The 26,459-nt window shown below is 41.9% G+C and overlaps 1 protein-coding gene across 1 annotated transcript in view; it reads left to right on the forward strand.

Moving 5' to 3' along the window:
* LOC308301880 (NACHT, LRR and PYD domains-containing protein 3-like) overlaps positions 1–26,459 on the forward strand; it is a gene marked incomplete at both ends in the record, with an annotated part of 75,382 nt that overhangs the window by 18,697 nt on the left and 30,226 nt on the right. The window contains one exon of the mRNA XM_080746030.1: positions 6,472–6,828. Within this exon, the coding sequence (XP_080602156.1) occupies positions 6,472–6,828 (357 nt within the window). The remainder of the gene's footprint in view (positions 1–6,471; positions 6,829–26,459) is intronic.

Raw genomic sequence — 26,459 nt, forward strand, 5'->3', positions numbered from 1 at the left:
TTGTTGTTGATGTACTGACATTATCCTATTATATTGATTATTATATTACCTGCTTATTGTAAATCGCTTTGGATTAAAATCTGCTAAATGCCTGAATTGTAATCATCCAGCACTTTTGCCAGTTACTTTTTATTCTTTTGTACTACACTGTAGTATAAAGTAGGGTTTAAACTTACAAACAAAAAACTGTTTAAATATGGAGATAAGAGGTTTGTGCCCGAGAGCAACCCCCCAACATTACTTGAAAGAAGGTAAAATGCAGTGTTACTGTTGTTAGCTTATAGATCTGTTCTTTTTTTAGCAAACTGGTTTAGGATTCTCATTATTGCATGGTGTGATTACTAGAAATGGGGTAAAAGCTATGGCAACATTTTGAAATGTCATTGTAAAAAATCTGTTTACCCTGAAACTTTTTTCCTCCTCTTTGTCTATAATTGCATAAGGTGCTGACACATCACATAATCCACCGTCCAAGATGATGTCCATAGCAGTCCTGCGGGAAGACAGCGGTACAACTGTCTACATCGCCCTTTGAATGAAGAGATCAGGCATTGACACTAAGGCTTGCACACCTGCCCCCGGCAGGTAAATAAAACGTCAGGGCAGGTGAAGTTGGCTTTCAGGTTGCCCGACAGGGCAAGTGCGCTCATTTGAGAGGGGACACAAATGTCTATAAACACAACACGAGATATCTGTCTAAACACCTGAACGTGGCCAGTGCGCTGTGTCTTCTGGTCTGTGGAATGTAAAATAAGAGCACAATTTACCTATAATGTGCTGTTTTTACTGTTGCTACATTAAAAAATATAAAATAACAAGTGTGAAACCATAGACATATTCAATCATAGCTAAAGTATTTGGATTCGGAGGTATTGAGGTATGACATTTTATCGCACAGCCCCAGAAAGTAAAGAATTAAGTGTTAAATTGCGGTAATTAAAATCGTACCTATCATTTTATAATGGACGATTTACTTTTCGGGCAAGTGGGCATTACCTTTGGGCAAGTAGAACATGACCTGTACTTGCCCGATGGGCAAGTGCCTCTGAGACCTTAGTGTCAACCCCTGGAGATGCCGTAGAAGAAGCAGCTTACTAGGAACTCCCAGGAATATTATTTACTCTCTCGATTCATACAGCAATGTGATCTAATTTTTCAATATTAGACTACTCTAAAGCCTCTTTCAACTCTAATGTTGCCTTGCCTGCTCTGTACAATAAGTCATGAGCTTGTTATTTTAATAAGTCAAATTGGGAAATAAAATAAAAGTGTGAGAATAATTTTCCAATTCCTAGGGAGAAAAATAATCATTTACAAGAATCGTGCAGCCCTTCTGCAGATATAAGTGTCTGCTAAATTTCTAAATTAGATCAGCTAACACAGGGAACATGTCAGAACCCTAAAACATCCGGGACAACCATGTCCTAGCTCTGGTCCAGAGTGTCAGCGATTCTCACTGACACTCTGACAAGCGGCTGACTCAAAGACTAGACCAGGATTTCTATACCCCTACGAGGGCTCAACTTAGGTCAATAAACTAAACTACTTTACTACTCACTTAACCAAAGGTAGTTTTGTGTTGTTGAAAGTCTATTCTCCACGGTGGGAAGCCTCTCAACCCCACCCACTCTGTAAAATACATTATTTTTGTGATGAAATAAAACGCATCCAACTCTGACCGCCGCTTATTTCCAGGTTGTCTGCGGTGGCTTGACGTGGATGCATTTTATTTCATGACAAAAATAATGTATTTTACAGAGTGGGTGGGGTGCTGAGAGGTTTCCCACCGAGGAGAATAGACTTTCAACAACGCAAAACTACCTTTGGTTAGGTGAGTAGCAAAGTAGTTTAGTTTATTTTGACTGAAGTTGAGCCCTCAAACAAGAAATCCTTGTCTAGTCTTTGAGTCACCCGCCTGTCAGAGCATCAGTGAGAATCGCTGACGCTCTGGACCAGAACTACACGGCCCAGACTCTTCTCACTTCTGGCTCCCAAACTGTAGAACGAACTTGCACCTCAGTCTTCCTTTTTCAATTATATTTATTGTATCCTCACCTGTATTACGTGATGTGCATGTTGTTTACATTTATGTTCATACAGGTGCTGTTGAAGCCTTCCACAGTGCTCAAATGCATGCGATTCTGCGCTTCCTGTCCTACATCGCAGTCCTGTCTACATCGCCTTCAGAAGAGATGCGGAAGAAGTGGAACTTACAGTTCCAACCTGGCAGCACACACAATCTTGATGCATACATCGAAATGATCTTGTTTAAAAAATATTAGACTACTAACACTACTCTAACCCCTCTTGCAAATTTAGTTTTGCCTCTGTTGAGAATTGATAGACTGTCATTTGATGGCCGGAGAGTATTGTGAGCTTGTTATTGAAATAAGTCAAATTGGGAAACAAGATGAGAATAGTGTGAGAATAATTGTTCCAATTCGTAGGACTAGGGAGCAAAATAATTATACTTTATCAAGAAGCGTGCCCTTCTGCAGACTAAGTTTCTGCTAAATTATATCAGCTAACAAGGAAGCTGTTCAAACCTTCCCTAATCCATCCAGGACAACGCTCCACAGGTCCTAGCTCTGGTCCATAGCGTTAGTGGAGTTCTCCCTAACGTTATGTTCCTCTACCTTCGGCTCCGGCTTGGCAAAACTGGAAAGCCGTCTCGTCTGGTCCCAAAATAACAAAAACTGTTTCGCCCCTCACCAAACCAAAGGTATCAGTGGGGAGTGAAAGTTTACTCGCCTTGGTAGATGCAGTCTGGGCCCCCACCACGCACACTTAATACATTTCAAGGGTGAAATGATGAATATTCCACCGGATGGAGACACTCTTTATGGTTCCAACGTCGTAGAGCTGAATAACACCCAACGAGACTAATGCTCTGTTAATGTGGTCCTCTAACCTGTGCGGAAGTACTGAGCTGGCAATGTGATGGCGAGGACAAATAGTAAAAAAATAGAAATTATGTCTCCATCTGTTTTTCATTTCGCCCTAGAAATATATTTTAAGCGTGTGGTGGGGGCTCAGATTGCGTTCACTAAGTAGAGTAAGCTTTCAACACCCCACTGATACCTTTGGTTTGGTGAGGGGCGAAACAGTTTTTGTTATTTTCTGACCAGACGAGACGGCTTTCCGGTTTTGCCAAGCCGGAGCGAAGTTAGGGAGAACTCCACTAACGCTATGGACCAGAGCTAGTGAGCTACACAGGTCCCAGACTCCACCTTAGCCCTTGCAGGCTTATGCAAAGGTTAAAATGTAATTTAGATAACATGGTATGGAACCTATGCCAGGTTCATTTGTAGACCTGGCATTGTGTGTATACTTTCAATGTAAAACTGTTTTTGATATATTATATACTATTTAGACTGACCCTTACCTGTGCTATTTGAAGTGCATGTTGTGTACATTTATATGTTCATACACGTACCTTAATACATGCAGAGATCCTACTCATCCTACACTGGCATGAGAGAACGAGGCATGCTTGCAGTCAACACATTTTGTCTGTCTTTGTCAGTAGTATCTATGAAGCTACCTTCCTTCTGTAAAGATACATCCATTCCATTCTACCTGTCCTTTGTATGACAGCACAAACTCTTAGAACAATAACTGTTTCAATTTCAGGTGGACTCCACACACCAAAAAGGCATACTACAGGCGAACAAAGAATCACATTGTGAATAAAAACAATATAGGCTATTACATTGTCATGAGCTTTTTTGGTTTAATCCTTGCAAACTGTCATATTTTAGATGTCATTCAAGTATTTTTTTATGCCTGCCTTTATCACCCATTATTTGCTGGACTAGAGCAGTGGTTCTTAACCTTTTCAAGCCGTGACCCCCAAAGCAACTGAACTGGGGACCCCCACCCTGATAAGCACTTAGACTGTAGGAGTTGAGGTACAGTATTACATCCGCTTGTTTCCGTTCCACAGATAAATATTGTGAAACTAGCCGATCTACAAGCTCAAACTCCCAGACTCAAAGGTTGAGAACCACTGGACTACAGTAATGCTCTGAAACAGAAGTACTTGCCACTGTGTTTGTTAAACTGCACAGGCTACAATCGACAATTTGATTGTACTGTGTTTACTGCGTTACAAATAGCAGGTTCACACAGCACTCAATACAGTAAAAACAGAAAAGAAGGAAAATCAAATGTATTGAATCTATTTTATTATATATTATGACAAGGGAAGGATCAGATATTTTCACATCTCTATGCATTTGTTATGTATAATACAATATAATGATGCCAGGGTAAGAAGACGTCGACTCTCCACTTGCGACGACTCTCCAGGACACTCCAAACGATACTGCAGTGCCTGCAGTGAGAAGAAGAAAAGACTGTAACATGTTGCATTGTCTCTGTCACTCACAAAGGGTTCATCGCCATACCAGCTTAGCAATTAGTCACTTATCTCCCAGACTCCCTCCCCAGTCAGAGTTGTGCAGGATGTAATTTGCTGCAAATTAGGTGACTTCATTTAATTGACCATGTTTAAAATATATATTTGAAATAAAAATCCTGTCTCACACTTCTGCTAGTGTGCCCACCCTCCCCTGTGCCAATGTTGGCACTCGTGCCTAAGGTTACCTACCCCTGGTGTACATTTTTGTCATGCACATACAAATACTAAATATTACCAGAGACAGATCTGCTAGACCTAAATAGTAGCCTACTAGTGCTCTCTATTTTTTGAGAGCAGTGGTGTAAGCAGTACTTGTAAAATGTTGTACTTTGTACTGTATTTGTACTTTGAATATTTCCAGCTTTCTGTACTTGTACTTTATAGTACTTGTACTCCATTACAATTATTTGAAAATGTCAGTTACTTTGCACATAAATGATTATATTATAAAACCTAATTAATCAACTTTAGCCCTATTTTATACCCACTTACCCAGGCTATCTGAAAATAGATGATCTACAAGCTCACAATGCGTTGATGCGATGTGTTGTGAGTTTGTGGATCTGCCATTTTCAAACATTTTGTACTTTTAAAGTATATTTTGATGCCAGTACTTTTACTTCTTACAGAACGTTTCTATATTGCAGTATTGATAGCCTACTTTTACTCAAGTATCTTTGTCCTTTTTCCATCTCTGTCAGAGTGTACAAATGGAACCAAATGGACACGTAGGAGGTACTAGAAAATAAAAGGTTTGAGAACCACAGTACTAGTGGACTCCTAATGTGAAATACTAGTAAAATCAGTGCCATCATACATATTCTAAAGAAAACGTACAGGCTTTACATTCAGTAATTGGGATTAAAATAAGAACGTGTATGCCAGGACACATTGATGATGACATACACAAACAAGTTATACATGAATGAAACATACCATTGTGTTTCGGTTGTCTCCTCCAGTTCAATTTAGGGATCCTAGCAGCAAGAAGTAGTAGTATTCTGCCCAACAATGGTGGGCAGAATAACTTGGGTGCAGAGAATGGTCATACAACAGTGTGTCTGTATGATGTTAGCGTAGTGGAGTCCCAGCTGGCAGACGCACGTCTTTTCTCTCTGGTTCCCGTCGCTGTTTTTTTTTCTTCTTCTAATCTAATGTATAGCCTACTCCAGTTCATATAAAAAGTAGTTCTAACGAAGATTCTGCCAGCAAGTCCCTATGTCAGTAGAAAACGTGTCTGAAACAACCATACTGTTTGTTGTTGTTGTGTTAATGCTAGCTAGTGTTGAGGGGGGGCTACGGCAACCGCACCGGGTCAAATCCCATTGTAGTTTCAGTAGCTTACGGACCATCGTCTAGCTACGTCATAGCTTCGGGAACCCAGGCTTTCCATTGGCCAAAATAGTCTATGACGTAGCTAGACGATGGACCCCTAGCGGCCACAGAACAGTAATGTAAGGAAATAGACGCATTTTAGCATGAACGTAGCTGACTAAAAGAACACAGACTTGGTTGAAAACCGGCGAACTACTCCTTTAAGCATAAAAAAACATATTCACATGAACAATGTTGATGTAACAACCAGATTTGTGTGGAAATATATTTTTTATATACACAGATTTATATATAAAAGACATTTTCGCGAGGGCCATAGGGGTCATACATTAACGCACTGAGCGCACACAAACATACTGACCGCTTAGTCCAATCAGGTCGCGGCTCATTTGTAAATGCCACGGTCAAGAGCCAATCGTATTTCACTAACCTTCAGGTCTGTCCCGCCTCCAGTGGTTAACCCTTCACTCGCCTGTTTTGTTCAAGACTTGCAACAGCGTGTCAATGAGTGGCCGAGAATGGCTCATTTTTATTGGATGAGAAAAAATATATATTTTCTTTTTTTTTTTTGTCGAATATTGGGCTATTCGGATACTTTGAGGTTGAATAATTTGAATACTAAAAATCACTATTCGTGAATGCCCTAGTGTGTACATGTGCACAGCATACTGTACAACTGCAGTATCTAATGAATCATTTTGTTTTGTTTTAAGGACAACCTCAGGTCATCGGGTCTCCTCAGCCCGTGCTCTTCAGAGTGGGGGATGATGTCATCCTTCCATGTCACATTGATCCACCAGTGGACGTGGAGGACCAGACGGTGGATTGGGCCAGACCTGACCTGAAGCCAGAATATGTGTACCGTCTCCAAAATGGACGTCACGTGTTCAAATATACCAACCTGTTGTACAAACAGAGGACATCCCTGTTTGAAGAAAAGTTGACTCATGGTAACATCTCACTGAAGCTGATCAGGGCGAGGCTCTCAGACGAGGGGACCTACAGGTGTACTGCAATAACCCCGGACGTTCCATACAAGCACAAAAGCAGTTTGATCGAGCTCCTTGTTGGTAAGATTTAATATTCAAAACATGGATGAGAAAACAGAAAGCTGTCATTTACCCTTCATCCCCCATCCCATATAGAGCTATTTAACACTGTTACTGAACAAACACTCTATAGCAATGATTACTGTCACAATATAGAGCTATTTAACACTATACTGAACACACACTCTATAGCAGCGCTACTCAACCCGCGGCCCGCGGGCCGCATGCGGCCCTTTCCGCATGTCTGTGCGGCCCGTCATGATCATGCCAATAAAAATATGATTTTTCTAAGCCTGTCAAAGTTAACGCGCAACGCAAAATGCGGTGATGTTTGAGCCTCGGTGGACTCCGTAGTCAGGAAGCGAATGCAGTCAATGCACAGAGAGCACACCACAGACAGCTGTGCGGAGATGCTGTTGGCTACACTAGATCTATTGTACAACGAGACGGTCAGACAGACAAATCTGCGGAGATTTTGCAGCAGACAACCACAGTCGGGCTCACTGGAGTGGAGACGCATGACGGTCGTGCGATATGAACGCTCGCGACCGTCATGTTTTAGGCTAGTGAAGACGTAGTCCTTGTCTGTGCTTGTCTCTACCTCCGCGACTCGGCCAGTCAGCACCGACAGACAGTGCACACATTCCAACAGATCGTAGCAGCCAGGGAGCTATGCTTGTACCCCAAATGGGGACGTTTTCTCATGCCAATAATGCTCCTTTTCATTAATAGGACGGATTAAAAATAAATAGACGTTTATACTTATTATTCAATCACTCAAACCCCAGCATCCCTATTCTTGGGGGACATTCACCAAAAATAGCCGATCTACAAGCTCACCACAAGATGCATTGTGAGCTTGTAGATCGGCTATTTTTGGTTAAGAGTTGTTGTTGTATGGAAACATAACTACAAGCTTACAATGCATTTTGTGGTGAGCTTGTGGATCGGCTATTTTTGGTGAATGTCCCCCAAGAATAGGGATGCTGGGGTTTGAATGATTGAATAATAAGTATAAACGTCTATTTTAAATCCGTCCTATTAATGAAAAGGACCGTTATTGGCATGAGAAAACATACCTTTACATTGCCAAAGTTCACTAGCCTTGCATACCCATACACAGGGGCGGTTACAAAACGATTGAACCAGTTTTGTTAATTTTCTCTTCACATTTTGTGAATAAAGCCCAATTTGATCAAATTCGATAATTTCTTCATTCCATCCATGACAATCTTTTGGTTCAATGAGGTTGGGCCTGGCTTATTATAGATGGAAATGTGGCTGTTTTCTGTGCGTTTCCTTAATTATATTAGACTTGTCATGAAGTGTGTTACAAAATCATTGTAAATGTCCAAAATGGGACCGTCATTTTTAGTTTGCGGCCCTTTGGACTTTTGGTATTTTGCTGAGTGGCCCTTGAGCCATCCTAAGTTGAGTAGCCCTGCTCTATAGCAATGATTACTGTCACAATATAGAGCTATTTAACACTGGTACTGAACACACACTCTATAGCAATGATTACTGTCACAATATAGAGCTATTTAACACTGTTACTGAACACACACTCTATAGCAATGATTACTGTCACAATATAGAGCTATTTAACACTGTTACTGAACACACACTCTATAGCAATGATTACTGTCACAATATAGAGCTATTTAACTCTGTTACTGAACAAACACTCTATAGCAATGATTACTGTCACAATATAGAGCTATTTAACTCTGTTACTGAACAAACACTCTATAGCAATGATTACTGTCACAATATAGAGCTATTTAACTCTGTTACTGAACAAACACTCTATAGCAATGATTACTGTCACAATATGTGTCCCAATTTGGCTGGGAGCCAGTCATCTCGGGAAGTGTCATTATTCCCTACAGCCAATATGACGTTTTTTTTTTTCTCTCTAAAAAGATAATGCCACAACAGCATCTCATAATATCTAGGCTACATTTCACTTAAACGCCAGAGCTTAACTCTGCATGTAAATAAGACTTTTTTTAATTAATGTGAGAGATCGGTACATAATTCTGTTAGTCCTCCCAGTTGATATTAGCTAAAATGCTAACTAGCCAGCCTTTGTTCGCCGTTTGTAGTCAAATGCGGTAATATCGGGACTCCATTACTTAGCGATGCAAACCACAGTATTTATCCCATTAATTTAATGCCACGTGTGTTCCAAATGAACAATTACCAGTAAGACTCCCTAATCGGGAGATAATCTCCACAAATAGGCCAAAAGTTTGTTTTACCAATTATTACACTCTTAGCAACCAACTGTTTACCATAGCAACCATGGTTTTTTACCCTAGCAACCAACTGTTTACCCTACTAACCAACTGTTTACCATAGCAACCATGTTTTTTACCTTAGCAACCAACTGTTTACCCTAGCAACCAACTGTTTACCACAGCAACCATGTTGTTTTACCCTAGCAACCAACTGTTTACCCTAGCAACCAATTGTTTACCATAGCAACCATGTTTTCTTACCCTAGCAACCAACTGTTTACCCTAGCAACCAACTGTTTAGTCCCCCCAGGAATCCGCGGAGAAAAATTCTTAATTCCGCGGAGAACAATCCTGATTCTGCGGAATTCTGTGGTGAACAATTCTTGATTCCGCGGACATTAAAAAACAACCTAAAATGACCAGTTATCAAGCTAAAAATGATATAGTTCTAATAATCAAGTAAAACCCTTCATGAAATAGCTACAATTAATTTTAATTAGTGGTTAGAATAATCAAATAATCATTTTTGAGAATATAAATCTAATATTAAATCTATTCTTTTTTTTTTAATTGTTATTGTTTTTAATAATTACTTTCTGTTGCAAAGACTATATTGTCATGCAAACCCTGCCCATAGTAACCACATTTTAGAGGATAGCCTACCTACTACCTAGTATGGGTGTAATATTTATTTATTCTCTTCTGCATTATTGCCAGGACCATAGACATAGAGGAACTATAGTTCAGGACACAGTTTCTGTCAGGAACGAATGTGGGACCGGACCAATACAGCGTCAGTGCAACCAGCAGGAGGGAAGCTAAGCTATTCCCCCAGGCTCTGGGGTGGCCACTGGCCAGACCATGTACACATCGTTTTATAATAGTAGTAATGACTACTCCCGCCGCTCTGCTGCCACTCGCGACCGTTATTCTACGGACGTCAGAAAAGTCTGCGAATGGCCGAGAAATCCGCGGGTGGTCCATGTATAGCATACGTGAGTGCGTCTTTCTCACCATTTGAGGCTTGTGAGCCAATATAAACAGTCAGACGATGTGCCTAGTTCCTAGTCCATTAAAAATCAGCACCATCCGCTCTGGTATCGTCACCACACACACGAGTCACAGCACATGAATGCATGCCACGGCAAACAAAGCCATTTCCGTTTCCGTATCCGGCACGAGGACCGGCTAGGCTGTGAGTCTTGTCCGTCTATATCACCGCGACATCTAGCGGCCGAGATGAAAACTACATGTAAAATGTAATATTCTGCTCCTCGTCTTGTCCTATTCTGCGGACTACTATGATATCCGCGGGAGGCTCTGATATCCGCGGAGGGCTTCGATTTCCGCGAAAAATTCCGTGATCGCGGAATCGCGGATTCCTGGGGGGACTAACTGTTTACCATAGCAACCATGTTTTTTTACCTTAGCAACCAACTGGTTACCATAGCAACCACTGTTTTAGACCACTGTTTCTTGCCGGTCTTATATAAGGGTCATTTGTGTACGGTGTGATGTCATACTGATGTCAGCAGTGTGATGTCATACTGATGCGGAGATATGAGCAGGGCAAAGGTGTGACGTGTGACCGACGAACGGACGGCCGGTGGAGGTTTTGATACTAAACTGCGACCTAAGGGCCGCAATTAACCACGTAATGTTGTTATAATGATTTAGTGTATTATTTTATTTATTATTCTTCCGCCGTTCACTTCCGCTGTTTCTTCTTCTACGCGGGTGAAAATGATCCGTTCCTGCCTGGAGGCGTCTGTGACGTATGCGATGTATCCTAACCCTTTGTCACTGAGTTAGCTTAGCATTGAATAGAACATGTCGTCGTAAACTATCTAGTTTTAACGTTCAGAGCGTTTGTTTTTTTTGGACAATAAATTGACAGCCAAGAAAACATGGATGGAATGCAATCGTTCACTCGCCGTCGGAAAGTTGACTTTAGAGTAGACTATTCTGGATGACTGGCTATGAGTGGCTAACGGCTAACGCTAGCTAGCGTTAGCTAGCGCTAGCTGCAGGCTAACGCAGGCATCGTATAAACAAATAAAACGTGACCCAACTCTATTTACAAGCTCACAACGTGAGGCGGTTAAGCCTGTAGATTGTGTTTTATTATCAGGTCAGATTATCCTTCTGACTGAAGTTACACAAACACTCATGTAACATGAAGCACTTAGTAGTTAGCTTAGTTAGATGACCAATTTCGATAGGGCACGAGTTCTGGTGTTGCACACGTATATAGAAGCGCATTCCCACAGAGCAACGTGGGACTGGGTGCCCTATAGAATGTTGTGTCACTTCCGGTAGCAATTAGCATAGCTACAGTTATCTATTGTTAGATGTTAGATGTATAACAACATTACGTGGTTAATAATTGTTCATTTGGAACACACGTGGCATTGAATGAACGGGATAAATACTGTGGTTTGCATCGCTAAGTAATGGAGTTCCGATATTACCGCATTTGGCTACAAAGGGCTACGGTTACGAAATAATTCACACACAGTAACTGTGTGTGAATTATTTCGTAACTGACCATTAACACCTGAAGACTATTGGCAAACGTGGGGTTATGACAGCAGAACAAAGGATTACATTTGGGCATTATGAGAGAGATAGAATAGTAGTTTTAATACCGAGGATAGAACGCCTCGTTTATTGATATACCATTGGTGGAAAAAATAGCCGATCTACATGCTCACAACACGTCGCATCGCGACGTGTTGTGAGCATGTGAGCATGTCAAATTACCAAGGTATAAAATAGGGCTAAAGTGGTCCGTGCATGTTTTATAATATTATAATTTATATCTGCAAAGTAATTAGTAACTAAAGTTTTCAAAAATTGTAGTGGAGTAAAAGTACAATATTTGGAACCGAGATGTAGTGGAGTAGAAGTAAAAGTATTGGAAATTGGATTTACTAAAGTAAAGTAGAAATAGCCAAGTTCTCTAAGTTAGAGTGTATGTAAACGTTTGTGTTCTCATGCCAATAAAGCATTTTGAATTGAATTGTGCCTCTCTACTTCCCCATGTGGTGGAGTCACGTCATTGAAGGTTAGAATTATATTTAAAAGGTAAATATCTCAGAAGTAGTATTTTAGCATGGCATCATTCTATAAGCCATATCTTCAAAACTGTTGGGTCAATCTCCACAACCAATATATCATTTTGTAGCTATGATCCCCAGCTTTCAAATGAAATGAAAAAATGAAAATGAATAAAAATCCAATGACTAGCCGCCAGCTGTGCTGGGACACATATAGAGCTATTTAACTCTGTTACTGAACAAACACTCTATAGCAATGATTACTGTCACAATATAGAGCTATTTAACACTGTTACTGAACAAACACTCTATAGCAATGATTACTGTCACAATATAGAGCTATTTAACTCTGTTACTGAACAAACACTCTATAGCAATGTGTCCCACCGCAGCTGACTTCATTATTCCCTATAGCCATTATACTTCCGCAAACGGTGCGGCCCTTTGTCGTTGAGTTAGCTTAGCATTGAATAGATCAGTGTCCTCGTAAACTAATCTAGTTTTAACGTTCAGAGCGTTTTTTTGGACAATAAAACATTGACAGGAATGACAGCCAGGGGAAAAAATCTATCAGAAGGACACATGGAATGCAATCGGTCACTCGCCATTGGAAAGTTGATTATTAGACTATTCTGGATGACTGTCTATTAGTGGCTAACGGCTAACGCTAGCTAGCACTAGCTGCAGGCTAATGTATTCATCGTATAAACAACTGGAATAAAACGTGATCCAACTCTATTTTTGCCAATCTATGAAAATCTACAAGCTCACAATGCGAGGCGGTTAAGCCTGTTGATTGTGGTTTATTATCAGAGTCAGATGATCCTTCACGAAGTTACACAAACACTGAGACCCAAGTTACACAAAGCACTTAGCATAGCTACAGTTAGCTATTTTAGGTGTTAATGTCCAGTTTCGAGCAGTAATTCACACAGTTACTGTGTGTGAATTATTTCGAAACTGACCATTAACACCTGAAGACTATTAGCAATCGTGGGCTTATGACAGCAGAACAAAGGATTACATTTGGGCATTATGAGAAAGAGATAGAATAGTAGTTCTCGTTTATTGATATACCAGTGGTGGAAAAAGAAATAAAACATTGACAGGAATGACAGCCAGGGGGAAAAATCCATCAGAAGGACACATGGAATGCAATCGTTCCCTCAACGTCGGAAAGTTGACTTATTAGACTATTCTGGATGTCTATTAGTGGCTAACGGCTAATGCTAACGCTAGCTAAGCGCTAGCTGCAGGCTAATGTAGGCATGGTGTAAACATGGAATCAGGGCCGGCGCGTATATAGAGGCGAACTAGGCAGCTGCCTAGAGCGGCACTTTATAAAGGCGGCGAAAATGCGTCGGGGGAAAAAAAAGAGAGAGAGAGTGAGAGAGAGAGAGAGAGAGAGAGAGAGGGCGAGCGAGGGACGAGCGAGGGCGAGCGAGGGACGAGCGAGGGAGGGAAGAAAGACAAAAAAAAGAAAAACAGGCAGCGGCAGTGTTGGCCAACCTGCGTGCAGCTAATAAATGTGCCAATCACTGCATCTGAAGCCGCCTCGGGGGAGGGAGAGGCGCCCACGTAATGGCCAAGCAGCAGCCCTGCCCTGGTAAACACACACCCACCCGCCAAGTCTGAACTGAAGTAAACAGGAAGAAGCACTGACAGGTAGTAATAGCGAATGAATATAAATAGCAAACATGTCAAAAAGACTAACTATACAGATAATCAGGCTGTGAATCCACGGTGTTCACCGTCATGTTCTGCTCAAGAAACTGTTGACAATGACAGCAGCGCTGGAGAGAATACACTACCAGGCAGGACCAGAGAAGGGCACACAGAGTTAGAGGAATGAATTTACCCAAAACCAGAGCCCTAGAATGATTATACTGCTCTGCCCAAAACCAAGTGCAGCCGCAACCCGCAAGGATGATTATACAAGAGGATTTTCAGAGGCTCATTTTACAGTAATGCCTGCCGTGTTCATTTCTGAAAGGTAAGCCTGGCTGGCAGCTGCCCATTATTATTTGTTTTATTTGCTGCTGTGGTTGATTGCTGACTGCTGCTGGCTGCACACAGTTTGTGTGTCATGTGCTTGTGTGGTTATATGCACAATGCGGCTGTGCTGAGTGCTGACTTAACCTTTTAGTGGAGGCAGTAAGGCCGAAAAATAAGCTGTAAACTTCAAGTCATGATGCAAAGGTCCCCTTTGGTATGGAAGTACCTGAGGGCCATAGGAAAGAATTTATCCAAAGAGACAAGTTAGATCACCCTTCATTTTCTATTTATAGCCATTCTAAAAATGGCCGCAGACAATAATCCCCAATACACCAGACCCCATATCTTTGCTTCTGTTAGAGCTATAATAATAATATTGGTGTCAAAGTGTACATTTTTGGGGTCTAGGAACTCAACTAAACAGGTGTCAATGCAAAAAAAACAATACTTCACTAATTAACATGACAGCGGGGGGTAAAATATGCAAATTTCATGAAAAATAACACGTTTTAACAGGGTAACTTACCCCCCCACCCCTCCCCCTAAACTTTGATAAACTTTTCCTTTGGTATGGAAGTACCTTAGGGCCATAGGAAACTATTTATCCAAAGAGACAATTTAGATCACTCTTCATTTTCTATCTATAGCCATTTTAAAAATGGCCGCCAACAATAAACCACTATTACACGTGACCAGACCCCAACTTTGCTTCTGTTAGAGCTATAATAATAATATTTGTGTCAAAGTGTACATTTTTGGGGTCTAGGAATTCAACTAAACAGGTTTCAATGCAAAAACCCCAATACTTCACTAATTAACATGACAGCGGGGGGTCAAATATGCAAATTTCATGAAAAAAGAATACGTTTTAACAGGGTAACTTACCCCCCACCCCTCCCCCTAAACTTTGATTCAATTTTCCTTTGGTATGGAAGTACCTTGTGGCCATAGGAAACAATTTATCCAAAGAGACAATTTAGATCACCCTTCATTTTCTATCTATAGCCATTTTAAAAATGGCCGCCAACAATAAACCACTATACACCAGACCCCAACTTTGCTTCTGTTAGAGCTATAATAATAATGTTGGTGTCAAAGTGTACATTTTTGGGGTCTAGGAATTCAACTAAACAGGTTTCAATGCAAAAAAAACAATACTTCACTAATTAACTCATCTAGTGCCAAAACCGAAAATGTTCGGTTTTTTAAAACGTATTAAGAAATGCCAAAACCGAAAATGTTCGTTTTTTTTTTTTTTTTTTTTTTTGGAAAAATCACATTTTGATCTTTAATCTGACAAAGATCCGTTGTTTTGCGATGTTGTCCATGTGCCTAGGACATCCAGTGAGCAAGTGATCACTTAGAATCCTCTATAAAATCAAGGATAACTGCCCATTTCTCTGCCTTTTATTGTATATTATACAAATGTATGGTTGATTTCTGTGGTGCACGCAGCACAGCACGGCTTTCGGCTCTGACAGCCAGAGGTGTCAATTGGGTATGAGAGGTGTCAATTGGGTATGGCAAGTTATGGCAGCTGCCATCCCTTGGCTACAGGGGAAATAATAAAATGTACTTTTCATTGTGTCTGTTGCTAAGGTATGGCAACATGACTGTTGTCTTGCATGCGCGTGAGGGCACGCGACCGTGCATGCAAGACACCAGTCATGTTGCCATACCTTAGCTTTTGCTGAACTGACGCCACTGCTGGCAGCAGCCCCCACCCCTGGGCACTGCGTGTGAACTCAGATTGCTTGTTGAAGAACCAAGGCGTCGTGGTCGCGTTCGCCGGTCACTGAGGTTAGGGTTGGGCCAACTTGGGGGTTAGGGTTAGTTTTATGTGTCGGAATACCTGCCCGTAGTTGGCTGCGGACCCCCGGAATTTTGCTCGTCTGTGGATTTCACGATCAGCTCGGATATCATCTACGCTACGGCCGTTGAAGCTGGTTCCTCCCGCATGCATATGGATACAGGACAGGTACACTACTAACACAAGTGGGTTTCTAACTGACTGAATGTAGAAGGAGGAGGATGGATCGCACAGTGGCAAGAGTTGATGTTTTCTTTATTGTTCCATTTGCATGGATGAGAAACAAACGTTTCGACTGTAAGCCTTCTTCAGTGTGTGCTTCTTCACTGTGTGCGATCCATTCTCCTCCTACATGTTGATCTAAAGGGAGCGCGGTGGTAACCAAAAAGTTTACTAACTGACTGAATAGCATAATAATCATTGTAGCACAGCACTGCACGCTGTTATCGCTAACGCTATGGACCAGAGCTATTGAGACTATTGATCCTGTTGAATTCAATCGCACGTTTTTTTTATACAAACTTGTATAAAAACCGCATGGTTGACGAGGGTCAAGTATCGCGTCAACCTAGCTATTCTTTTTCTTCTAACTGTATTAGACAATGACTATAGACTATGAAGGTGATGACATTCATTCAAAGACAAAATAGATTGTTTGTCATGAGCCTGAGGAGGAGGACATAGGGGGGACTATGTCCTGAGACGTAATATGTTCATCTGACTGCCAGGTGGCAGCATCGTTGTTTTTTTGCTTTTGTTGTTTTTTGTTTGGTTCAGATTGGATTACACTTCTCAAGGCATGAACATGCAGGCTGTATATGCCGATCATTATATATATTTTTTTGAATAGGGGGCAGGTATTTATAAGAATTTATTCTTCTGCTTGCTCCTTTTCGTTCATGTGTGTGTACTGTAAAATATTGAAATTCTGAGTATAAATATAATATAACTGTAATGTACACTACATGTGCGAAACAAAAATAAATGAAATGAAATGAAATGTTCAAACCCCTAGCCTACGTGGTTCACCCGTCCCCTCCCGCCCCTCCCCCCCTGGCTGGCAGGGGGGTTTGATTGATTGATTGATTGAAGACTTTATTAGAAGTTTGCATAGGAAAAGGTACAGTTTCATGACGGTACAGTTCACTGGTGATCCATGAAAAGCCTAAGCTTATTTCCACTGGAAAATTTCCACTGGAAACTTTATTGTATATTATACAAATGTATGGTTGATTTCTGTGGTGCACGCAGCACAGCACGGCTTTCGGCTCTGACAGCCAGAGGTGTCAATTGGGTATGAGAGGTGTCAATTGGGTATGGCAAGTTATGGCAGCTGCCATCCCTTGGCTACAGGGGAAATAATAAAATGTACTTTTCATTGTGTCTGTTGCTAAGGTATGGCAACATGACTGTTGTCTTGCATGCGCGTGAGGGCACGCGACCGTGCATGCAAGACACCAGTCATGTTGCCATACCTTAGCTTTTGCTGAACTGACGCCACTGCTGGCAGCAGCCCCCACCCCTGGGCACTGCGTGTGAACTCAGATTGCTTGTTGAAGAACCAAGGCGTCGTGGTCGCGTTCGCCGGTCACTGAGGTTAGGGTTGGGCCAACTTGGGGGTTAGGGTTAGTTTTATGTGTCGGAATACCTGCCCGTAGTTGGCTGCGGACCCCCGGAATTTTGCTCGTCTGTGGATTTCACGATCAGCTCGGATATCATCTACGCTACGGCCGTTGAAGCTGGTTCCTCCCGCATGCATATGGATACAGGACAGGTACACTACTAACACAAGTGGGTTTCTAACTGACTGAATGTAGAAGGAGGAGGATGGATCGCACAGTGGCAAGAGTTGATGTTTTCTTTATTGTTCCATTTGCATGGATGAGAAACAAACGTTTCGACTGTAAGCCTTCTTCAGTGTGTGCTTCTTCACTGTGTGCGATCCATTCTCCTCCTACATGTTGATCTAAAGGGAGCGCGGTGGTAACCAAAAAGTTTACTAACTGACTGAATAGCATAATAATCATTGTAGCACAGCACTGCACGCTGTTATCGCTAACGCTATGGACCAGAGCTATTGAGACTATTGATCCTGTTGAATTCAATCGCACGTTTTTTTTATACAAACTTGTATAAAAACCGCATGGTTGACGAGGGTCAAGTATCGCGTCAACCTAGCTATTCTTTTTCTTCTAACTGTATTAGACAATGACTATAGACTATGAAGGTGATGACATTCATTCAAAGACAAAATAGATTGTTTGTCATGAGCCTGAGGAGGAGGACATAGGGGGGACTATGTCCTGAGACGTAATATGTTCATCTGACTGCCAGGTGGCAGCATCGTTGTTTTTTTGCTTTTGTTGTTTTTTGTTTGGTTCAGATTGGATTACACTTCTCAAGGCATGAACATGCAGGCTGTATATGCCGATCATTATATATATTTTTTTGAATAGGGGGCAGGTATTTATAAGAATTTATTCTTCTGCTTGCTCCTTTTCGTTCATGTGTGTGTACTGTAAAATATTGAAATTCTGAGTATAAATATAATATAACTGTAATGTACACTACATGTGCGAAACAAAAATAAATGAAATGAAATGAAATGTTCAAACCCCTAGCCTACGTGGTTCACCCGTCCCCTCCCGCCCCTCCCCCCCTGGCTGGCAGGGGGGTTTGATTGATTGATTGATTGAAGACTTTATTAGAAGTTTGCATAGGAAAAGGTACAGTTTCATGACGGTACAGTTCACTGGTGATCCATGAAAAGCCTAAGCTTATTTCCACTGGAAACCATTGAAGTATCTCATATAACATTGAATGACAGACAAATAGAACACAGGGGAACGTGAAATGATCCGTTCACTGAAATGAACGAGATTGCCTATCACTAACACAACGTGAGCTTGTAGATCTGCTATTTTGGCTTTGTCAGAACTAAGTAGCAGGGGCGGCATAGCTCAGGGGTGGAGAAACCGTTATTAGAACACAAAGGGTTCCCGAAGGGTTCCCAGTTCGAATCCGGGTTCCCCCTGAGTTAATGTCGAAGAGTCCTTGGGCAAGACTCTGAACCCCTAGTTGCTCCTGGTTTTGATTGATTGATTGAAGACTTTATTTGAAGTTTGCCTTGAGTAGGTTGGGCCTTCACTGCCTTGCATGGTTTCCTCTGCCACCGGTGTATGAATGTGTGCGCCGTGAATGGGTGAATGTAATGCACAATCTATATAAAAGCGCTTTGGATAAAATCGCTATATAAATGCACCATTTACCATTTAGTAGCCTCGCGCAACGCGTTGTGAGCTTGTAGAAAATATCATTGATCAATCTTGTAAAATAGCCGATCTACAAGCTCACAACGCGCCGCGACGCGTTGTGAGCTTGTAGACCTGAAAATGGTAAAGGCAGCCCCAGCCTTGAAGCCTCAAAAGTCTAGTATCTCCCCCAGATCACAAAAGATGTCTCTTTGGTCTAGTGGTTAAGTTATTGGACTTTCGCGTGGGAGACCCGGGTACGAAGCCGGGTGGGGAAGTTCAGATCATCTCCGTTACATATATATATATATATATACAGGGTGCACTTTTCGAACAAATGGTATAATTTTTCTTTTCCTCAAAATGCATTTACACTCAGCAACCACTGTTATTCATACACTGAATTCTCAAAGCCCAGATAGGAAGAGGTGCAGCAGTTTTTACTATTGTGAAATAAATGCAAATGTCTGTTCTGCTCTCTTTGCCATCCAAGCTCACAAGAGCTTGGAGCTCAAGAAGGGTTCAGGACTGGCCCAGGCAAGGCCAGTCTAATAAGATATTTTTTTTACCAGACTCGAACTTATGACCTTCGATATGAGAGGCAAGGAATCTATCAACTGAGCTAATGAGTCATATTGATTCTAACATGTAATAGATATACACAGATCTGCATTATTTGTGTTTTATATATGACGTGAATGACTAAAACTCAAACTAAGTGAGATAAACCATGATGTTGTCTTTCTTGGGTTCACTGATGCTCAGCAATTCCCATTATACAATTGGTATAATTATAGTTTCACCAGACTTGAACCCACAACCTCCCGTATCAGAGGTGAGTGCACTATCGACTGAGCTAGTCTGTCATAAATATGAAACTGTAATATGTAATACATGCACACGAAGATCTGCATCATGTGTGTTCATATATGACATGTCACTTAGACATGTGAATGGTTTCCTGGCTTGTGTGGTTGGTCGTATGTATATCAAACAAGCCCGACAACCATTATTGGGTTCAAATCTCAACAATGAAAATATATCAATATTATATAGTGCTTTTCTGAGAACCCAACATCGCTATACAAATGTTTGTCGTAGCTACATTTTGCAATGTTGGTGCATTCACCAGCAGATAATTTCTCTCTCTCGCATTCTCAGAGTCCAACTTTACTAAGACAATGTCAAGTTCGAGTTCATGTAGCTACATTGGTAGATACATGAACTATAGGTCGCAAGGTTATGAGTTCAAATCTGGTCTGAAAATAACACAGTTCAATATTCTTAGTGCTAAATTAGTGGTAAATTGATGGTTTATTTGAACAGTACAGAGGATAAAATATATGTGTCATGTCAGGGTGAGATGGAGGCCCTACAGGAGATGAAAAAAAGCATATTTCTCTCAAGAGTTGAAAGTATATTGTGCGTGTGTGTGTGTGTGTGTGTGTGTGTGTGTGTGTGTGTGTGTGTGTGTGTGTGTGTGTGGGTGTGGGCGTGTGGGCGTGTGTGTGTGTGTGTGGGCGTGTGTGTGTGTGTGTGGGCGTGTGTGGGCATGTGTGTGCTCACCTGAAGTATGTCTGTTTTTGACAGTCAAATATATGTATATGTATGTACATATATATGTGTGTGCGTGTGCGTGTGTGTGTGTGTGTGTGTGTGTGTGTGTGCGTGCGTGTGTGTGCGTGTGTGTGTGCGTGTGTCTGTCTTATCTATCTTTGTAGAAGGCGTGTGTGTGTGTGTGTGTGTGTGTGTGTGTGTGTGTGTGTGTGTGTGTGTGTGTGTGTGTGTGTGTGTGTGTGTGTGTGTGTGTGTGTGTGTGTCACAGTGAGTGAAGCGTTGATGCCCCCTGCTGGACTGCACACAGTGCAATGATAAAGTTATAGTCAGTCAACACTGACATCTGGTGGAACCCTTTTAGTTGTACAGAGTGTAGCAAAACCTTGTGTCAAAAAGTCCTACCTCTTCACACTCTTTTGCAGATTACGACAAAAGTATACAATATTACAAACTCATGTTCGCCAGCGTTAGAGAAAACTTTCTCCACTTTCCAACGGTGTGCTGCATGTTGAAAACGGCTCAGAAATCCCCATGATTTCAGCGTCATAAACTTCTTTTTTTTTCAAATGGCTGTATCTCCTTTTCTAATTCCCAGGGGACATTTTGGGGCAAAACTAGGGATGAGGCCGAATATTCGGCACCGAAAATTTTCGGCCGAAAATGGCTAAAAATGCATTTTCGGTTTTCGGCTGGATAGCTTTTAAAACCGAATAGTTGAGCACCGAATAGTGTGAAGGACAGGGTCAGGGGTCCTCAATAGGCGGACCGCAGTCCATGTCCGGACCGCGGCACATTTCTGAGAAATCTCCGCACAGTTGTATCTGACGATCGGACTGACTGTGTGTGATGTGTGTTTGTGTGTGCGTGGGTGTGTATGTGCTGATTGTGCTCATTCGCTCAAACACATACACAGGCTCACAAGACACACCCCTACGCCAATTTGCAAGCCCACAAAGCGTCGCGGGTGCAACGTGCTGTGGGCTTGTAGATCAAAGGTTTTCCTTCCCTCCGAGTCTCCGACGCAGTCTGCTCTCCATGCTGCTCCCCCCCCTCTCCTCTCCTCTCCACACACTCATGCCGCTCGCTGCCTTAAAAAAGTTGCTAAAACCTCTTGGAAACCATTGCTCCCACTGGATTAATAACTTAGAGATCTTCTACCTTTGGCTGTTCAATTGGAGAGGACAACAGCAACACATTAATATCCACGATGTAAGGCTCCAACTGCTTGCATTAGACGAGAAATGGTCGCGAAACTCGCGATGCGTGATCATGCGTCTTTAACAATGTGATGTGTCGTCGCATATTATTGCCAGCTATCCTAGGCTGTGTTAGGTTAATAACTATGACTCGTTGACCCTGATTTGACTGGTCATTTGACATAGTCAATCAGCACAGTCAGTCTGGCTTGTGCAGTACGTGTGTCAACTAACTGAATGTCAAGTAATCCTCTCCCCCTCACGCTAAGTTCCACTTTATTTTCCATTCTGAACGATAAGCCTAATATTGCATTTATGCTCTTTAGTTTCCAATAATTAAACTATAAGCCAGTGTTTTATTGCTACACAATAAATGTAAATAATGTAGCCTACTCTACATGCATAAATAATTATCCATTCATCCATCCATCCATCTTCAACCGCTTATCCAGCATCAGGTAGCAGGGGTAACAGTTCCAACTGAGATTTCCAAAGTTCCAAATAATAATAATAATAATTAAAATAAACAATTCTAATGATTATAATAAACATACATACATACAGTACATACTGTATAAATGTATCCGCCTTATTTCGCCTTCGCCTTTTTTTCGGACCTGGACCTGTTTCAAAAAAATATTTCTGGACCTTCAAGATTTGTATTTGAGGACACCTGGGCCCTAGATCATTTTGCAACATACAGTATGTGCATTTGTTGTTGAAGGCCTGGCTGTTACAGCCCTTGTGTTTACAATAATATTTTGTTGTAGGCCTAGATCATTCTGCAGTTTTAAGCACCTTGTTCTGATGCACTTTTATCTCTGTAGGATACTACAGAAATAGTTGCACTATTTTGACTTTGTTTTATGCTAACATTGCAAAGAGAAAATATTTTATTTTGTTATGTGTGCATTCAAAAGTGAGAAATAAATGTTTTATGGAACCATATGGTGATTATTATTTAAGTTAGGGTTTGCCATAATCAGGTAGCTTTACAACAAAGGTACAGCAATGGTACAAACATTTATTATACAAAATAAATTATATACATGTATTATTCGGCTATTCGGTATTCGGTATTCGGTGGAATGTTTCCAGTATTCGGTATTCGGTTTCGGCCAAGAATTTTGCTTTCGGCCCATCCCTAGGCAAAACGCTTTGCGCTCTGCGGCCGATAACTAAAAAAGTATACAATATAAACGATCACTGTCTTTTGCGGCTGAAAGTACAAACCTGAATCTTAAAAAAAAAAAAAAAGTTTGCTCATATATGACTATTTTTGGATTCTCTGTGGCTCTGCAAAGTTGGGCCAAAATGGTAAGAAAATGCCTGGCACTTGCTACCCACCCAATTAGAAAAATGGCTGGCACTAAAAGAGTTAACATGACAGCGGGGGGTAAAATATGCAAATTTCATGAAAAAGAATATGTTTTAACAGGGTAACTTACCCCCCCACCCCTCCCCCTAAACTTTGATTCAATTTTCCTTTGGTATGGAAGTACCTTGTGGCCATAGGAAACAATTTATCCAAAAAGACAATTTAGATCACCCTTCATTTTCTATCTATAGCCATTTTAAAAATGGCCGCCAACAATAAACCACTATACACCAGACCCCAACTTTGCTTCTGTTAGAGCTATAATAATAATATTGGTGTCAAAGTGTACATTTTTGGGGTCTAGGAATTCAACTAAACAGGTTTCAATGAAAAAAACAATATGTTTCAACAGGAGTAAAATATGCAAAGAAAAATTAGTTTTAACAGGGTAATGTTCCCTTTTCTCCCCTTTGGCAATGAAGTAGGCTACCTTAGGGTAATAGGAAAGAAATTATCCAAAGAGATTAGATCACCCTTCATTTCTGAAATATACACATTTTAAAAAAATGGCAGCCATCATTTACACTTACAGCAATACAACACAGCCTATATCTTTGCTTCTGATAGAGATATCATTTCTGGGGTAAAATAATCCCCAAAAAAACAATAGTTTTCTCATTACCTTCAAAATGGAGGTGAAATAATTAATCACATTTCATTAATAGTTAACAAATCATTTACTGATGAAAACTTGGACACATCATCAGTGTTGTTTCCTGGAGTCACTGGGTGTTTTGGGTCCTGCAAGAGTCAGCCTCCTCAGGCGACCCGACTGAAGCTGATCAGACCTCGTTATGTATCCAAGTGGCATGCTTCTGTCCCCACTGCTCTCCCCTCTTAATCTGGAGTCTTTTTCTGCTGCATCCCCAATGTTGCCTATGGCTCTTCTTTGTTGGCAACTGCACAGTGGCGTAGCTGTGCTTAGGGAGTGACTGGCAAATTCCAGACTGCTAGATGTCAGGTCTCAATCTGGACAGGGAGATGTGTGGTGGAATTTTCAGCTGCCTCTCCAGGTCAACTGTCATCACTCAGTCTCGGGCTGTGGAGAGCAAACCAGCAGAGCAGTTCTTTGGTGTTTTCTCTGACCTTTTCCCTTCCTTGACACAGTGAATGGCCTTAGCTGTGGCTTGGGAGTATTGGATGCCCTTGATGCCCTTGCTGATTGCTAAAGGACCAGGTCACCTCTGGGACAACCAGATCTTATTTTATTGTTGTGTGGGACACGATCAACACAATCCTGAATTATTTTTTGTGTTCAATCTGGATTTTTAGATATGTTAGTATTTCAGCATGCTACAACTGGTCATATGATGCATTTTGCATCATATGACCAGTTGTAGCATGCTGAAATCGGCTGAAATACTAAAATATCTAAAAACACAGATTGAACACAAAAAATAACTCAGGATTGTGTTGATCGTGTCCCACACAACAATAAAATAAGATCTGGTTGTCCCAGAGGTGACCTGGTCCTTTAAGCGATGGATTTCAGGACCTGGTCGTTCCTCAATAGAAACCGGCCCTCAGGCCTCACCCAGCGCCTTGGAGCAGCTGCTCAGGATATATTCAGGATATGTAGGGTACCTGGGTGCTCAGGATGTGCACTGCAGATATTCCTGTGCCCGTGCCACAAACTCCTCCCTGACTGAGCTGAAACAGAGCCTGAGTTTATTGGTCTTCCTGTACAGCCTGATTTTGCTTAGGCTGCGGCCACAGCCATCTTCATTCAGCCATCATAGATGAGTAGAGGCCAGAGGATTTTTGGGTGCATTTCATGCTGGTAAACACAGGCCTTGAATCTTCCAGGGAGCCCCCTCCAGGTCAGCACTGGTTGCCTTGATGGAATCTCTGTCATTCAGAGTGCGGTTGAAGACATTTCCAAGGCTCATCACCGGCTTCTCAATGACTGATGGGATCTGGTGTTCTCCCAGACTGAAGCGAATTTGTCTATGATATTCCCCTTCTTTTGGATATTTTTTCTCTTACCAGGTATCTTCCAGCACATGCCATTGCTCACAGTCTTGGACCATCCAAGGCAATGGCACTGCCAGCATTCCATGCTTTAATGGGGAGCAACACAGCCTTTGGCAAGGGCAAGAAGACAGCCCGTGGCAGTCCTTGCCTGAACTCACCTTACCTCTTCAGCTGCTCTCTGGCCCTAGCCCCACAACTGAGATGATCTCCACCCACACACCCATTCTCCAGAAATCTCTACAGAAGCTGTATGGTGTTTCCGGGGGGGGAGAGTGTTTTCTGCTGGTGTTTCAGTCCGAGCATATCAAAGGGTGCGTTCGGAAATGCGCACCGGGTGTGTGCTCAGTGTAGTGAGTGCCTAAACCCAACCCTAATCCTAACCTCAGTAAAACTATGCCTAAACCCAACCCTAACCCTAACCTCAGTAAAACTATGCCTAAAACTAACCCTAACCAGACCCAGTGCACATTTCCGAACGCACCCTTTGATACACTCGGACTGAAACACCAGCAGAAAACACTCTCCTGTTTCCGGGGATGACATTAGGACTGTATCCTAATGCAGTGACGTCATTACGTGCGCGTCCCGCGTCTCTGACGCATTCACGTTGCCTAGAGACGCATTCACGTCATTGCCCTGGGGTCCCACGGACGCATCCAGGTTAAAATAATTTACCACGTCGCGAAAAAATATATATTTTAAAAAGTCCACAGACGCCACCATTATTCATGGGTGAAGGCATGTTACTTTACCCTACGTTAACACAAATGAAATCCGCGTAGAAAGTCTTAAAACAGACGATAGAACTAACAACAGTGCGTTCTATCGTCCACCGACGCCATTCTGTGCGCCCATAGATGGTCACAGAATTCAATGGGTGCCTGAGTTTTAGCGTAGCACCGGGCCGCTCTCTGATCATAGTGGCACAGCATGTTAGGTGATACACCAGAAGGGGTTCCCCCACAGAACGTGTGCAACTGACGGCGCAGAAACGTGACGTCTCTACACTGGCAAAACAACAGCGTCGCGGTCAGGGTCCCTGCGGAATGAACGTGTCGCAAACAGCATTTCGTTTCATTAATATCCTCGCCAGAAACTGCCTGCCGTCTGTCTGTCTCTTTCTGCATGCAGCGGAGCCACCGCACTCTGCACTGCAGCAGCATGAATGAACGTGCTCTCTCTGTCACTCTGA

This window comes from Nannobrachium achirus, assembly GCF_963921795.1.
Source record: "Nannobrachium achirus genome assembly, chromosome: 17".
Taxonomy (NCBI): Eukaryota; Metazoa; Chordata; class Actinopteri; order Myctophiformes; family Myctophidae; genus Nannobrachium; species Nannobrachium achirus.